Source organism: Lathamus discolor, chromosome 4 (genome assembly GCF_037157495.1).
Source record: "Lathamus discolor isolate bLatDis1 chromosome 4, bLatDis1.hap1, whole genome shotgun sequence".
Classification (NCBI taxonomy): domain Eukaryota; kingdom Metazoa; phylum Chordata; class Aves; order Psittaciformes; family Psittacidae; genus Lathamus; species Lathamus discolor.
Window position 1 is genome coordinate 38,141,235 of NC_088887.1, and position 15,567 is coordinate 38,156,801.

At 35.5% G+C, this 15,567-nt stretch overlaps 1 protein-coding gene across 4 annotated transcripts in view; it reads left to right on the top strand.

Annotated features, from left to right (window-relative positions):
- CASK (calcium/calmodulin dependent serine protein kinase) overlaps positions 1–15,567 on the top strand; it is a 204,677-nt gene that overhangs the window by 173,597 nt on the left and 15,513 nt on the right. The window contains exons 17-21 of one of the 4 annotated variants that reach the window (XM_065677115.1): positions 747–815; positions 6,343–6,411; positions 7,754–7,789; positions 10,466–10,662; positions 11,912–12,027. In XM_065677115.1, coding sequence (XP_065533187.1) covers positions 747–815; positions 6,343–6,411; positions 7,754–7,789; positions 10,466–10,662; positions 11,912–12,027 — 487 coding nt within the window. The remainder of the gene's footprint in view (positions 1–746; positions 816–6,342; positions 6,412–7,753; positions 7,790–10,465; positions 10,663–11,911; positions 12,028–15,567) is intronic. The other 3 variants (XM_065677116.1, XM_065677117.1, XM_065677118.1) reach the window with 3 other exon arrangements.

Consider the following 15,567-nt stretch of genomic DNA (forward strand, 5'->3'; position numbering starts at 1 on the left):
AATTAAAGTGAGTCCAAGCAAATAGCATTCTTTTTTTTTTTGGCTCACAATAAGCCAGACAGGAGAAAGGGAAAAAACTCCCAAGATCACTTGAAGTGATCCGCCTACCTTTCTGCCCAGATCAAGTCCTGCAGTTGTCAGACATTTGGTGACACTTATATTCAAATTGTCATTTGAGAAAATATGGCTGAGCAAGTATGTTGCCACATCTCCTGCTACTCTGCAGTTACTACTTGTTATGAATATTCTTGCACCATAGTAAATGCAAACTAGGAGACCCCATGTTCCGTTTTGATGAAAGACTATTTCTTACATTTCTACCTTTAGTAGAGGTACATGCAGCTTTTCAGAAACTGTGAATATGCTTTTGCTATTTAAAATATATGATGAAAGGGAAGAAAATGTCATTTTAGTATAGCTACAAAGAAAAGATTGACATGGAAGAAACCTACACGCCTCTGAATCTCTCACCTTAAAATACAGCTCTAGGTTCTAGGCATTCGGAATCTGTCCAGGCTAGCAAGCTAATAAAGTTTGTTTATCTTTTAGATGAATGAGAGGAAATTTAAATGTTTGTTTATAAGTGATATGGCAAATTAGCCCTTGCATTTTAGCTTTGCTGAATATTTATTTTAGCAAAACATACTGCTGCTCTCAAACTATGATGCTTTCCTTTCAAACATTAGTGATTTGGAGATTCGATCTTCAATATCTTAGTCTTTAAAGAAGTGCTTCTCTTTTTGCAGAGGGAAATGCGTGGAAGTATTACCTTTAAGATTGTGCCAAGTTATCGCACGCAATCTTCATCCTGTGAGGTAATGAATTTAATGAACCATCCCGTTTCTTCCTCAGTCCTGTAACTAACTGCCTGCTGATGGCTGAATGTTACTGCTTTCTGGGAAATTGTTTCTGCCTGTCCTGTTAGATCACGCACACCAATTTTACAACAAAGATAACGGAACATGAGTAGGTCCCACTACCTACTCAGCCCTGCCTTCATATTCATCTCATCAGCACCTTAACTAACTCTTTACAGCCTGTTTTTTTTTTTAAAGAAAAAGAAAAAAAGGAAAGGGGATCCTCAACTCATGCACTTAGGAAGCCCCTTAAGCCCCTTTAAAATAAATTGCCATTTAAACTTATTCTCCAGGAAGTCTATTAAAGTTCCTAAGCTGAGGAACAATCGTTTGTTTAGGCACTAAATGCTATTTTACTGCTTTGGGCTGTTAAGGGTTAATTGAAGAATTTGTTTCTGTATAACCCTGTTGAGGTAAATTTGTGATGGTTGTCTGTAACAGTTACATGTGGCTTAATATTATGTTTCCATGAAAAAATGGTGGTGTCATTACAGAAGAAAAACAGATTTGGAGTGAGTTCTTGTTGAACTAGAAACTTGGTATTACTGTTCGTGCACAGTAACGTTTAATTCCCTTCTGCTCACAAAGTTATGTTCCAGATTGCAAGTGAAGGGAATTAAATTCTAGAAAATGCTACTTCAGAGTACTGTTCCAATTTAAGCATACAGATGGCATATGCAGTAGGTAGATGATGCCAGTCTTTCTGTGCCACATGCTTAACTGCGCAAACAGTTCCCGAATTAGAATTCTGAGTGAAACACAGTCCCTGTTGAAGTCAAGCACCTTATCTTAATTAGAGCTGTGATTTCACCCAAATTGGTTTTGTGTCTCAGCAGATGCTAGAACACACACAAACTGCTATTGTGATTATCAGAACAATCTGTTTGCAAGAAAAAAATTACTGCCTTTTGGTTGCCTTCTGTACTTCTGATAGAAGTACAAGAACTAAAAGGTTTTAGGGACAGAAGGCTTGACAAATTTTCACCTATGAGGCTGATTTTCTTAAAAGGTATAAATATGAAAGCAAAAGATTTTCATGAAATGCAAAAGCTTTAGAAAAAAATAGAAATTCTAGAGTGTGCTGACACATTTTCATATTGACTTTTGTGCTGTAAATAGTAATAATAAAAGCTATCTCGTTTCCCAGTATTTAAATACAGAAACTGATGAAACTATAGACCTGCTGGGAAGATGATTATTTGGAAAAAATAGTTCAGCATAAAGTTTTAAATTAATACCATTAGGTGTCATTTTAGTAGTTGCCGGTCCTCTCTTTACCTTAGCTTTGTGTCCTTAGGTTCTTAATGACTTTATTTCACAGGGATGAGAAAAATGGACTCTTACCTTCTTACGGGGTAGGGGAAGCATGTCTAGTTATCACACTTCGTGGCATTTAGCATTCATTTAATCAGAGGTGGCTGAATCTGTGCCACCTGCTCAGCCACACTATGACTTTGGCTAGATTTTCAACTGTTACAAGTGTACGCAAAAAGCCAACATTTTAAAATCACCTTATTAAAGCATCACTGGTCCTTTGGTACAAAATTTTTTAATTTTTTTTTTTTTTTTACGGAATTTTTCAGGATTGTGATTCAGATGATGAATCAAATTCTTAATCATTGATAAAGACTAAAAATGAATGTTGAAACACTTTACTAAGACACAGAAAGCCTGCTTTGCATGCTGTCTAGCAGGATAAATTCAGAGATATAGGGTCTTTTTTAGTATAATCTTACCACTTAAGGTATTTTTTTTGCAATATTTTAGTATAAATTTGTGTCTGGTGTCCCATCCTGCCTCACCCTCCCCACTTCAGTCATAGACTGATGCACACATAGTATAGTTTTACCAGAAGAGGAGTATAAGACAGAAGTGATAACTGGGGATTTTTAGGTCTCCTGCCATGATCATGTCATTGGATTGCAAAACATCTTGAATAAGAAAGACTAAATATTAGTAGAATCACAGTTGATCTGCCTTTTACATAGAATCTGTCTATAGGCCTCTATACACAAAGGTATGTGGGGGGGCACAGGATGTTCTTTTTTTTTTTTTTTTTTCCCAAATAATTGAGAATTACATTTCACTTGCCATATTTTTCTTCTTTTGTAGGCATTTAAGAGAAGTGTTGTAGTGGTGATTTCTAAATATTAAACCACTTTTGCATATCTAGGAAGTCTTGTCCCTGTAGTATGTAATGGCACTTCAGTGTCACTAGGCAGTTTCCAAAATCTCAACTGAATAATTTAAAGTTTCTTAGGGATTTGTGGCTTTTCCTGCACCCACGCCTTCCATTCAGCTACGAGGCCTTGTATTTCGTGGAACAGATTTTGCTTGAATACATAATACTTATGAATTCCCTTGTATAAAAATTTGATTGGCTGATCTGCTCTGAGATGACCTGTTTAGCCATTGGTGTGGCAAATGACCTGAATCACTCAGATACTGAGATAACACAGTGACCAGGATGTTTTCTGCTTCAGATACCCAGGAAATTAGGGTTACATAAATATGAACTTAAGTAATTATTGCAACATATTCTTCTTATGGCTGATGACTGGATTTGCTGATTCAGTTTTATCCAACTGAGTAAGCATTTTGCTTCAGCTACTTTTGCTTTTTTACTTTGTACTGACAAAACACTCCAAGTAACCTTTTATAGCGTCAGATATGTGAGGATGGTAAGGGAACAGATATGTGAGGATGGTAAGGGAATTGCTTTTTTTTTTTTTTTTTTTTTTAATTTTTACAAAACCAAAAATCCTTTCAGATCATTTTTGTGAAACACTTCAGCTGTTCCATTAAGAAGAAATGCCTTTACATGTATATGATGTTTTAAAAATCTGGTGATAACCACCTTGGGTTTTTCCCTTTAGTCTTGCAATGTTTCCATTAGTGCTCAGATTATAAGACTTTTATAGTCTTAAAACTTTTTTACATTTGTATTAAAAATACTGCCAGGCAGGTTCCTCAGGCGAGTCTGAAATGGAAATGTGTTTTCAGAATTTTGAAAGGTCTCTCTCTAGTCATCGCAGAAATACAATAACACTTCTACAGTACTCAGAACTGTTGGATCCTCCAAATGTTTCTCTGCTCTTCTCGCCAGGAAAACCAGGGCTTTTTCTGATACAGCGGAGAAACAAACTCACAACCACAAGTGAAGTTTTCCAGTCCTGTCCTAAGCAGTCCTAGCATTCTACAGGAATCTCTCTACTGATTGATGTGTTTCATTAGATTGTGCACAATGCAGTTCTTCTCTCAGCTTTTGAGTCTGATATTTAGGAAATTAAGAATCTTAATGACTTTGAAATCAAGGCTGAGCTGCCTAATTATTTAAAAATTGTACATATGCCTCTTGGCTAGCTTGATAGATTAATTTCTTACAGTTAGTACTGAAATCACCAATAGCACTTAAAATGTGCATTTTCCTCAGTATGCTATGATGAATAGTTGCTCTGAGTAAAATCCTGTATTCTGTTGAGAATTGCTGGAGGAATACAAATCAAAACATTCTCAAACCAAGAAAATTTCCTTCAAAGGGAGAAGCCTTCAAGAGTCCAGAAATAGTGGCGTTCTCTACTTGTTTTTCTCCAGACTACTTGGGTGCTTGCATCACTTTCCAAAGCTTTCCCTTGCTAAACCGTCACTGACTAGCAGATCGTAACAACCAAGGTTAAAAAAAAGAAGAAAAAGAAAAAAAGATACAATTAATTTTTCACGTCTTGAAAGTGAGAAAATGGCAGAGACAGAATTGCATAGCGAGCAGAAACTCTCCTTATAAATGCAGCAAGCCACTGCTCTTTTTGAAAAAAGTATCTCCTAGCTGCTGTCTGACAACGGTGATGCTGATAATCCTGTAGCCAAAAAAAATCGGAATGATGGTTCCTTTAGGCTTTTCTTTGACTTTTTTTTTCTCCCCCAGTAATGAATAACTTATTTATTTGGTCTCATTTGAACCTTTTAAACCTGTTATGCTGGAGTGATTTTGTAGATAGAATTAGAGCTGATTTCCCCCAGTCTGTCATTGTATGTTGCAAATAGTTGTGGGGGGCAAACGAGTATTTTGGTTTTATGCCTGTAGCAGAAGTATACAGACCTACATACTTTGAACCACAATGATTTTAGAGCCAGAATATTGTCAGATCTGTCCTCAGCTGTGTGAAAATCAAAGCAAGTGTCTAGACAACTGCATATTGAACTTTCTGTGAAATCATATCTAATGAGTCCACAAAAAAGTGCAGAAGTCCTAGATAAGGTTGCTGTACATTGAGCATGCAGGTAGCAAGAGAGATGAAGTATGGCCTGTCATTATTATTTATTTTTTTGATGCTTTAAAATAGCTATGAGTGCTATCATGTAATTAGTATAAGCTCAAGAATATTAACAGAAAACCCTTACTTCGTTGCATGAACAATTTAGGTCCAATTCTGGGTTTTAATTTCTTCACAAATGGCACTTTGTATTGACAAAATGTGAGGGGGATAACTTTGTTTTCTTTGAAGAATGTTATAGCCCTTTTTTTCTGCTAACCTTGACATTATGCAAAACTATCAGACATTCCTAAATTGACCTTTGACATGGAATATTGTATTTCAAAATCCTTTAGGGGGCCAATGAGATTTATTTTTTTTCCCATAGTGTATGAGTGAATTATTTTATTTCCTGAAGAGGTGGCTCAGTCACCTGATCTTACAGAATTAAGTACCATACAATCAAAATGGCATGTGAAAAAGATTGCTCTGCAAGTTACTCGTTTGCCTTCGCAAAACCCAGTCAGGAATTCCTATTATCCTGAACTGTAGAATTTCTCGCTATGCACCCTGCATCTGTTGTCTCCTCACTGAAGTGTAGGACCACACTGGAGTCTTGAGTCGTAAGAGGTGGCTTTTTTTAAAAGTGATGTATTTTGGCAAGGTTTAACACATTTAAGCCTATAAGAATGTCGGAGAAAAAAACCTCAGTGCGCTGTAAAATGATGAGGAGAGAGAAGAGAGTATCTAGCTTCCTTCTCAGGTGTTAGCTTCAGTGTCTTTGAGGCACTGGAAAGAGATGTATTTTACAGAGTAGAAGTCACAGAGTGATCAACACTGACCACCGCCACACAGATGAAAGAAAATTTAGAAGCATCTTTAGAATGGAACATGTTGCCCAGCATATAACTTTCAGGTGATTATGGTAATTACCTCTGACAAAGACACCTGTATGACCAGTTGCCTTTAGCATTGTCAGCCAATGAGATCTAAGAGGTCCCAGATACTCAGTAATTAAAAAGCTAAGGCAATATCTAGGATAAATCAAGATGTCAAACCTGAATCTTAAACTATGAAAAAACTTGTCAGACTTACAGAGTTTGTAGCGGGGAAACTTTCACAGATAAAGCAGCTAAGCAAATGGTTATAAGGCTGTGGATGTAACTGTTCTTTTAAATATATCTGTGTTCCTGTGATAGTGTTGTGTTGTTAATGAACCTTGTGTCTTATTTCAGAGAGATTCCCCCTCTACATCCAGACAGTCCCCAGCTAATGGTCATAGCAGCACTAACAATTCTGTTTCGGTAAGATTTCCAGTTCCACACAGAGAAAGTGTGAAAGTTTTGTTGGTGCTCATCTGCCATTACTGTGATACTTATTGTGTGGTCAGTGGAATATTTTGTCCTGATGGTAGAACCAGGGTTATTATATATGTAATTCCCCATTTTCTGTTTTTTAAGGATTTTTTTCCAACATACTCTTCTCATTAAAAGCCATATAGTGAATTAAATGTTAATAACTGTAATGTGATACTCAGTCATCCTTAAATCATTGTTAGCATTTTCCTCAAAACTGAGCAAGGGTTTAAAGTGGAAGTTTTGTTTCCATCCTGAACTTGGAAGCAGTGTTTGAAGAAGGAGTAACTGTGCAGTTGGTATTTCAAGATATTTTAGAAGCTTTTAAGTTTTGTGTTTTGAGAGACATCTGGAATGTGTACTGGTTTCCGCTATCTGAGTTAACGAATTGGTGTGCCCTCTGCTGTTGTGGTACGTGCACATACTTTGTGAAATATGAGCCTTGCCTGGATATGAAAAGCAAAAGGAAGTGGCTTTAAACTGCACTACAAACCAAGCTGTTATCATCACATCTTTAACACAAAGTACTTCCGTTCCATATGTATTCAGGTAGCAAGGTGCTGTCGATTTGCTGTTTTTCTAAAGTATATTTATGTTAAAATTTGTCCTGTTTTATCATTTGTCATCGTTTGGACCAATGTAGTAACGATACACGCAAGTTTCTTCAATATCAGTGCTGTCAATATTATAAGTTCATGGGACTAGCTAAAAAAAACCCAACAAAAAACAAACCGAATAACTACTGTTTTGACTATTAGAAATTATTTACGACAAGGTAAAGTGCTTAATTAATACAATAAAAAGGAATTGAAATAGTTGACAAATTTAAGAAATTTTTGTGAATTAAATTTCATTTGTAACATGATTAGTAGTTATAATCTTATTCCTCAGCACAATTACTTAAATTATACATTTTTAATAATTTTTTACTATTTATAATAGCCATCCTTCTCTTTTAAAAACAAGACTAAGTATTAAGTGGAAAAGGCATTCATGTAAAGAGCCTTTTTCACTTGCTGGTGCTTTTGTGTTGAAGATGCTGAATTATTTATTAAAAAGCACATTCTCTATCTGCTTAAACTTTTTACCTGCTTTCTTCAGCTTGCTGCTAAACAGCCTGGGTTTGATTTTTCTCTAAGGAAAAAAGTATTTCTAAACATTGGTCAACGCTTTATACTTTTGTCTGACTTACCATTTACTGTACTGTAGTATGAATCACTAACAAATGGTGTTGTATACCCTTAAAAAGTAAAATGAAAATTTCTTCTCCTGGGTTGACTTTATTCCGCAGGACTTGCCATCGACAACACAACCAAAAGGACGACAGGTGAATAGATATTCTCCATGGGAATTTTTGTAAATGTAGCTGCTAGTGAACATCCCTGCTTGTCTTTTTTTTTTCTGTATGTGCTGGACTAAAACATTTAAGCCTGGAATATTTGGGTTTTGGTTTTTTGTTTTTTTCATTTTCATTTTTCTTTTTAACTCATTTGTTTGTGGCTAATTCAAAATAGCTTTTTGTGTGTGTGTGTCCATATATGTGAAAGTTACAAAATCAATCTACATTTAACTAGAGATGTTGTTTTAGTTCAGAAGGCGTTAATAGACTTACTGTTATGCAGTGACCTGCGCAGATTTTAGTCTTAGAGGAAAGCTCAACTTTATATTTTGGCTGAAATGGAGACAAGTAGAGCAAATGTCTCATACTTTAAAACACTGTACTGACAAAGATTCTAAAGCTTAAGTTGGCCTATAACTAGTCATTAACAAAGCTCTTCAAAGAAAAACATTAAGGTCAATTTCTATTAATGGTGAGTAAGTCTGACCATTAATAGAAAGAGAGCCTCTTAAATTTTCAGTCCTAAGGCTGAATAACCTCCCTTAACTTGACCTGTTGGTAGCAGATGTCATCATGGACCAAAGAAAGATCTTCCCTCTCCAGAGAATTCCAGGAAAAGCCCTAAAGGACTCTTCAGAGGATTTTGTATGATTCTTTTTGCAATTTTAATAATTTTTTATTTTTTTTACTGCAGCCTCCAAATCAACACGTACCATCAAGGGATTTGCATTTCACCTTCAGTAACTTCTCCATGTATATGCGGCCCTTCCAGAATCTGCTTCTGAATCTTGAACCGTAGACTCAGCCTCTTTATCAAGCAAGGGTTTTAATAATAACTCTTGCAATTCTATTCAAAATAGTCGATTAACTCCATGATCTGTTGTCTTTGAAAATCTTTTTATACTACCATCTGGGTAAATTGGCTGGAATATCTATCACAAGAATGGATTGCTTTCACTTCATTTCCCATTTTTAAAGCTTACAGCTATATGTTTTTTTCAACTTTCTGTTGTCTTCTGAGATTTCCAGCTGAAAAGCCTTCCAAGCTGTTAGGTTTTCATTTGTCTCTCATAAGGTGTTTTTTCCAGAAGAAGAGACTTTGTTTAAGGCAACATCAGAATAATGGTGTTCCTTGTACTTACACCATTTACAGTTACCTGGTGGTTTTTTTTTTTTTCAAGAGTCTTTTCCCATTGAGCCAGCAGATTTTTCTGGTAGCTTGTAATCCTTGAAGACTGTAGGGGCTTGGATAACAGATATATTGCTATTTGTACAAAACTCTTGTTATATTCCATGAACTGCCAATATATGGTGGATAATGGCTCAAACTGGAGCAGGGACTTGAAAAGCAAGGAAGTTTCTAGGTGGTAAAAATACTGCTTAGATTTCTAGAACTATATTAGATGAGGTTGAGGGGAAAAAAGAGATTGGTTCATTACTGATTACTCAATAGAAAGCCAATTGCTGCATAAAAGTAATTGGTTTCAAAAGATCTTTCAGGTAACTAAAAGAAGTTGGGTTGCTTGTTTGAACTCACACACTCAATGCACAGCAGAACAAGGGTCAGATTTAGTATATTACATGTTAATTTACTCAGGTTGGGTTGCAGGTTGGACTACTATAAAAATTCATTTATAAGTGCCATGAGTAGTGCTAACACTGCGTAGTTACAGCTCTTTCTGAAGCAGAATTTGAGCAAAATTGAAAAGTGTTAGTTGCAGTTTAAATGAAAGATATGACTTTGCAATGTAATTTTTTTTTTAATCTAGTCAATTTTTAGTAAGAAAATCAGCAGTAGAATAAACATGACTGTCTGAGATGCTATAGGATGATGTTGGAAGTTCATACACAGTAGAAATCACCCATATTGGACACGACATTTCATTCCAATTTGAAGATCCTTGGATGCTGTAATTAGCAACCAGAACTAGAGATCACTTAAATTTTTATTTTCTAGAGTTGAGACCTCAGTAACATACAAAGCAAGGATTGGTATATTATTTTAAATTGTCAAGACAGAATCTGAATTCTTTCTGTTAATGTTCTTTAGATAATAACTTACTCAAATTGTTAGTTTTCATGTATACGTGAGTAGACTTTTACTGAAAACCCCATGCAGAGAATTCCCAGATTCCTCCCAAGTAACTGTGTGTGGTAGGTGCAACAGAGGACTTCCTGTTAAGTCTTAGAAAAAGTACTGATTTTCCAGTCTAAATACTAAAGATCAGTACTGTAGCCTAAATCCTTTATATTCTCCAGTAAAATCTCCTGTCAGACAAATTTTTAAATCATGGGACTTCAGTTGGAAAGTATAGCACAGTTCAGCTGTAAGCTTCTGGCTTATAGTCTGTAATATTTCATGATAGTCAATATTGATTTGAAGGACTCTTATCAGTTTATTACACTTGTTCATTTTTGCTGTCAGGTTTTGCAGTATGTAGAAGCCTGCTTTTAAAATAACATCATATGTCTCCATTGTTTGCTGGGGGCCTTGTTTCATTTTCAGCTATCACTCAGTCACTCATGCTTTTGCCATTCTGTTTCTTCCTTTGCTTGTTGCAAACAGTATATGTAGCTACATGCACAGAACAAATTTTCACCTGTTATGCTTAATACTGTACCTGTAATAATATTGCAGTGTCTTTTATAAACTCTTTTTTTTAGATATATGTAAGAGCACAATTTGAATATGATCCAGCAAAGGATGACCTCATTCCTTGCAAAGAAGCTGGCATCAGATTCCGAGTTGGGGATATTATCCAAATCATTAGCAAAGATGATCATAACTGGTGGCAGGGTAAACTTGAAAACTCGAAAAATGGTACTGCAGGTCTTATTCCTTCTCCTGAGCTTCAAGAATGGTATGACTTTAAGTTTTCTATAAAAAATAATCTGGCTTTGTTTTTATTTCTGTCTTTCATGCTTTTCATTGTTGTATAGCTTGGTTTTGTATATTTTCTTATTTTTTCAGGAAGAAAAAGTGTCTATTGCTTCAGTTTGTGTGGCATTGATTTTTTTGTACATGCATAGCTGTAAGGGTTACGTGTAGTATCAGATGTGTGGTTACATTAGAAAAATAAGCACCTGTGTTAGTAAACATCATGCTTTCTGATACACTACAGGAAACTGGGATTGAAGGCAACATACAAATTGTTTATGTAACGGGGTCAAATTAATTTCTCTTTTAGGTTCTAAATAGTGTTTTCATTGGTACTGCTTACGTGTCAGTGCTGCAACAACAAGGTGTTAGCAAGGCATCAAGCACAAAGGTCATTGTGGGAGTTTTGTGGTTTCTCTCCTTTTCATTTTTCTTGTGAAAGATAAAAAGTAGAAAGAAATCACAGTGTAAAGATTCCTGAATGACAGATTCAATGCACAGCAATGGCATTGAGTACCAAAAAAGCAATGCAGAGCCTTTGAACAACCTCTTGCAGAAGCTGGTTAGTAAATATTTGAAGTATATCAGCACAAACTCTGCAACAAGTACTGGGCTGTGAAAGTCACAGTCATAACTCAAGAAAGTGTATCAATATGGAGAACACAGCCCAAAATATTTCAGGAAGATTTGCTACATAAAAGAATTTGAGTGCTGTAAGGATTTAACGGCACCTGTGCCACCTGGACTGACTAAAGGAGATTTTACTAGAAGAGAAACAAAGGTAGACTATACAGTCCATCTGAAGACCTCCCTTGCAAGCCCCGACACAAGGGGAACACTGGTACACATTGCAACAGGAACACCTGCAATACTTCATCCTAAAGATTGACCTTAAAACAGTTCCACAATGCAACTTGCTCTGTAGTTAATTTAGACCATAGTGGTCTTTCCAGACCTGATGTGCTTCCAGTCTAATCTGCTGCAAAGTGTCTACAGCCAGTTTAGTAGCTACCCTTCCTCCCATGCTCACTTGATCTGTGAGCTTTAATTATCTGTCCTTAAGAAGATTTTCCTTATATCAAAGTGGGTTTAAGTCATTAAAAAATAAAAGGGTTTGAAAGGTTTTACTGTACTCTTGTACTATTAAAAGTCTTATTTTTCTAACTCATTCTGTGTGGCTTTTTAAAACTCAGTAATTACAACCAAAAACAATTTTCTCCTTCATATGCCAGGCGAGTTGCTTGTATTGCCATGGAGAAGACCAAACAGGAGCAACAAGCCAGCTGTACTTGGTTTGGAAAGAAAAAAAAGCAGTACAAAGACAAATATCTGGCAAAGCACAATGCAGGTACGAAAAAAAAGACATGAGTATCTTTAACAGGTTATATTTTTCACAATCTAAACCTTGCCACTAATTGTTCAGCTGACACTGTTACATTAACCTAATGAGGTACTTAAGAATATATAAGTAAAATTCTTACTATTATTACATTATTACGCTGCTTCTTCTTTGCTATTTAAACATATAGCTTAATCAGTGAGAGGCAAGCAACAACATAAATGCATCATAGTATCTCCTAATACAGGCTATATATGCACCAATTAAATAATATAAATCTCTATTTTCACATTTCTTCTTACCTGTGCAATCTTTGTGTGGCATCAGAGCTCACCATGTATCAGTGCTACAGAATTTATGTTTCCTTAAAACTCATTTGAAAATAAATTCTTAAAGTCAAAGAACAATAATTGTCATTTATAGTCCTTAATTCACCATCACATTTCAGGTGTTTACAGTTAAATATAAAATTACTTGTTACCCTGAAAACCTTTATAAGTACAGAACGGAAGCTTTAACTTGTTTACTTCCTTTTGCTGTTTTAACATTCTATTTGTTTTAATATTTCCACCTATTGCAGTAGCACCAAACCATGTTTTACTAACCCTTAACAAAAAGTGTTGGGATTAAATTGGATTTTATGACCTAAAGTCTTTGACAGTACTGGTTTTTAAGTATTACTGGTTGCTTCCACCATACATTCCCACAGTACTGCTGCTCCCTTCAGTTAGGGGAGCATAACTTTGTGTGGCCATGCTCTTAACTGGATTAACTGAAGAATCACTTGACAAAAAAAAAACATTGATTCTTTTTCTCTAAGGCAGATACATTTCTTAATATAGTTCACAGTGCAGGTATATAGTTCATAATGTCAGCATGACTAAGCACAGCATGCTTCACAGTAAGTGAAGGAAAGAGGATGGCTAGAGAAGGAGCAGTCAATACTTCAGGAGCAAAACTAGCTCGAAGACTTTGTATCAGTTAAACCCCTGTGTGGTGCTCAGCTGCCAGCTGGGGCTAACCCTGAAACAAAGTAAATCTAGACTTCCCTGTCTTGATGTAGGGAGTGCCTTTTGGAGAAGGTTGACAGTACTTTGAGTCACACAATTTCTTGCCTTAGTGCTTGCCACCATCAGTGCTGTTAGCCACTTTACATCAGAGCACAGTGTTAGCCAAAAATTAGAAGCATGGAATCACAGAATCAACTAGGTTGGAAAAGACCAAGTTCAACCATTACTCCAGTGCTGCCAAGTTGACCACTAAACCATGTCACTAAGGGCCTCATCTACACTGGTTTTGAACACTTCCAAGGACAGTGATTCCACCGCTTCCCTGGGCAGCCAGTTCCAATGCCTGACACATAAGTATTAAAAGTTATGATAATGACAATAAAAAAAACCTGTTCTTTTCTGAATACCATCTGACATTTTCCCCCTCAGAAGTCCAAAGGTTAATGAAAGCACTGATTACAATCATGATTTCTTTTAGAAATGTTCATTGATCTTCGTGTCCTTGAGGTACTAAAGGTGATGCCAATAATATTGCAGGGAATGATGCCAAATGTAGGATATAAAGAGCTTCACAGAAATGCTGCGGTGCTCACTTAAGTTTAACTATGGTGATACTGAATTTGCCTTCTCTGAACTACTTTTATCATCTCTGGTATTGTTAGTCAGAAATACAGCAACACTGGCTTTTGCAAGCCATCAGTGCATCTGTCTCAATATAAGCAAGATTTTCTCTTCTGTTAGATCCAAAATAAGTATGATTAATTTAGCTCTGAGAAGTCTTAATCAAGGTGTCAAAATGTTGCTCTTACAGTAAAGTAGAATTTATTTCTCTTACGTCTTAGTATGAAATTCAATAAATCGTTTAGCAGTGTGTAATCTATTTGGACTTCCTTGTTATTTTTGTCTTAGGGATAAGACTGAACTGGGGTACTGAGAAATTATCTAGTACAATACTCCATAGTGAGCTAAGATTTGTGTGGCTAGCTAATGATTTGAGGGTGAAGATTTTGCTGTGATAGATTGGAATATTACTGGAACTAGAAATTAAATTATTCTGCAAATCAAGCACAGTTTGTGAAGTAGAGGAAAATATTTCACTTACTTTTTACAATTAAATGCAAATATGTTCTCCTTTACAAGAAAAATATCCTGTTTTTCTTTCCTCCATACTTGATATTAAAGTATTGTGTCTTTCAAGAGACAGTTTCACAATCATGCATCTTATCATTGTGAAGTCAGTTTTAAACCAAAGCCCACAGGAAAAAAAATGACTATTTTTCATTATTAGTGTCACTGACATTTTTATAAATGCTCTAGAGATATACGGCAGTGATATCTAGATACATGTTTTTATTTATTCTACTGAAGTGTTATTGCAGGACTTCATAAAAGAACAGTCTTTAGAATATACTAGAACTTTGCTTCATATTATGCATAATGTAGAAAATTGCCAAGCTTTTATAAAATATGTTTATCATTTCTTAATGCGATTTATTTGCCTTGTGTTTAGACTGTTGCATGGTAAAGTTTATTTTGTGCATATACTTTTTATTTTACTAATATATTACAAGCCATATCTCAATGACCCCTGTACATTTTTCATGCTGTCTTACTCCCAATGGCCTCTGTGCATGTAAGTAACCTGTCAAGTGACAATGCCTCTTTATTTGCTTCTTACTGTTTCCTTTCAAGATCTCCTTTTCTTTATTAGCTAGTAACACAGAAGCATTAAATTTCAGTGTTTAAATGTGCCCTGTATTCCTTATCTTGTGTACTAAAAAATAAATCGTTTTTTTTTTTTTTGCATTTGAAAACCCTACAATCATTAGTGAAATCCATGTTGACTGAGACACGTCTTCTCCATGCTGCTAGTTTGTGATGAAGGCATTAATATGTATCATTTCTGTTGTTTGTTCTTGTTGGGTTTATCTAACATGCTGTGGTTTTGTTCAAGAAGAAAATAAAGGATTGAATTTTTTAGAATCATAGAATAGTTAGGGTTGGAAAGGACCTCCAGATCACCAAGTTCCAACCCCCCTGCCATGGGCAGGGACACCTCACACTAAACCATCCCACCCAAGGCTCTGTCCATCCTGGCCTTGAACACTGCCAGGGATGGAGCATTCACAATTTTATTTTTTTTAATTATTTATTTTCTTTAATGGGAAAAGATACTTGCAGGCCTAGAAGGTTAGAATGGTAAAACTGTTCAGCATGTGGCAGATCTTTAGCCCTTTCTAATATTATAATATTAAAGGAATTGTTAATTAGTTTAAATGTTGTGAAGTTGCAAAAAGGACTGTAGCAATAATTCCATGTGTGTGAAATGGAAGAAAAATATGACTAAATTCTTGCTACTAAAGATAGTAAAAAAGATACTAAAGATACTAAAGATACTAAAAGTATTTGGGGAAAGGTTGAAAGAGATTCTTTAGGATGAAATTCAAAATGCTTCAAATGGATTAGGAAGTTTTCATATCTGTATCTTTTCAACGTCTTAATGCTGAGTATGTCAATTGGCTTGATCTGCTGTTTGACC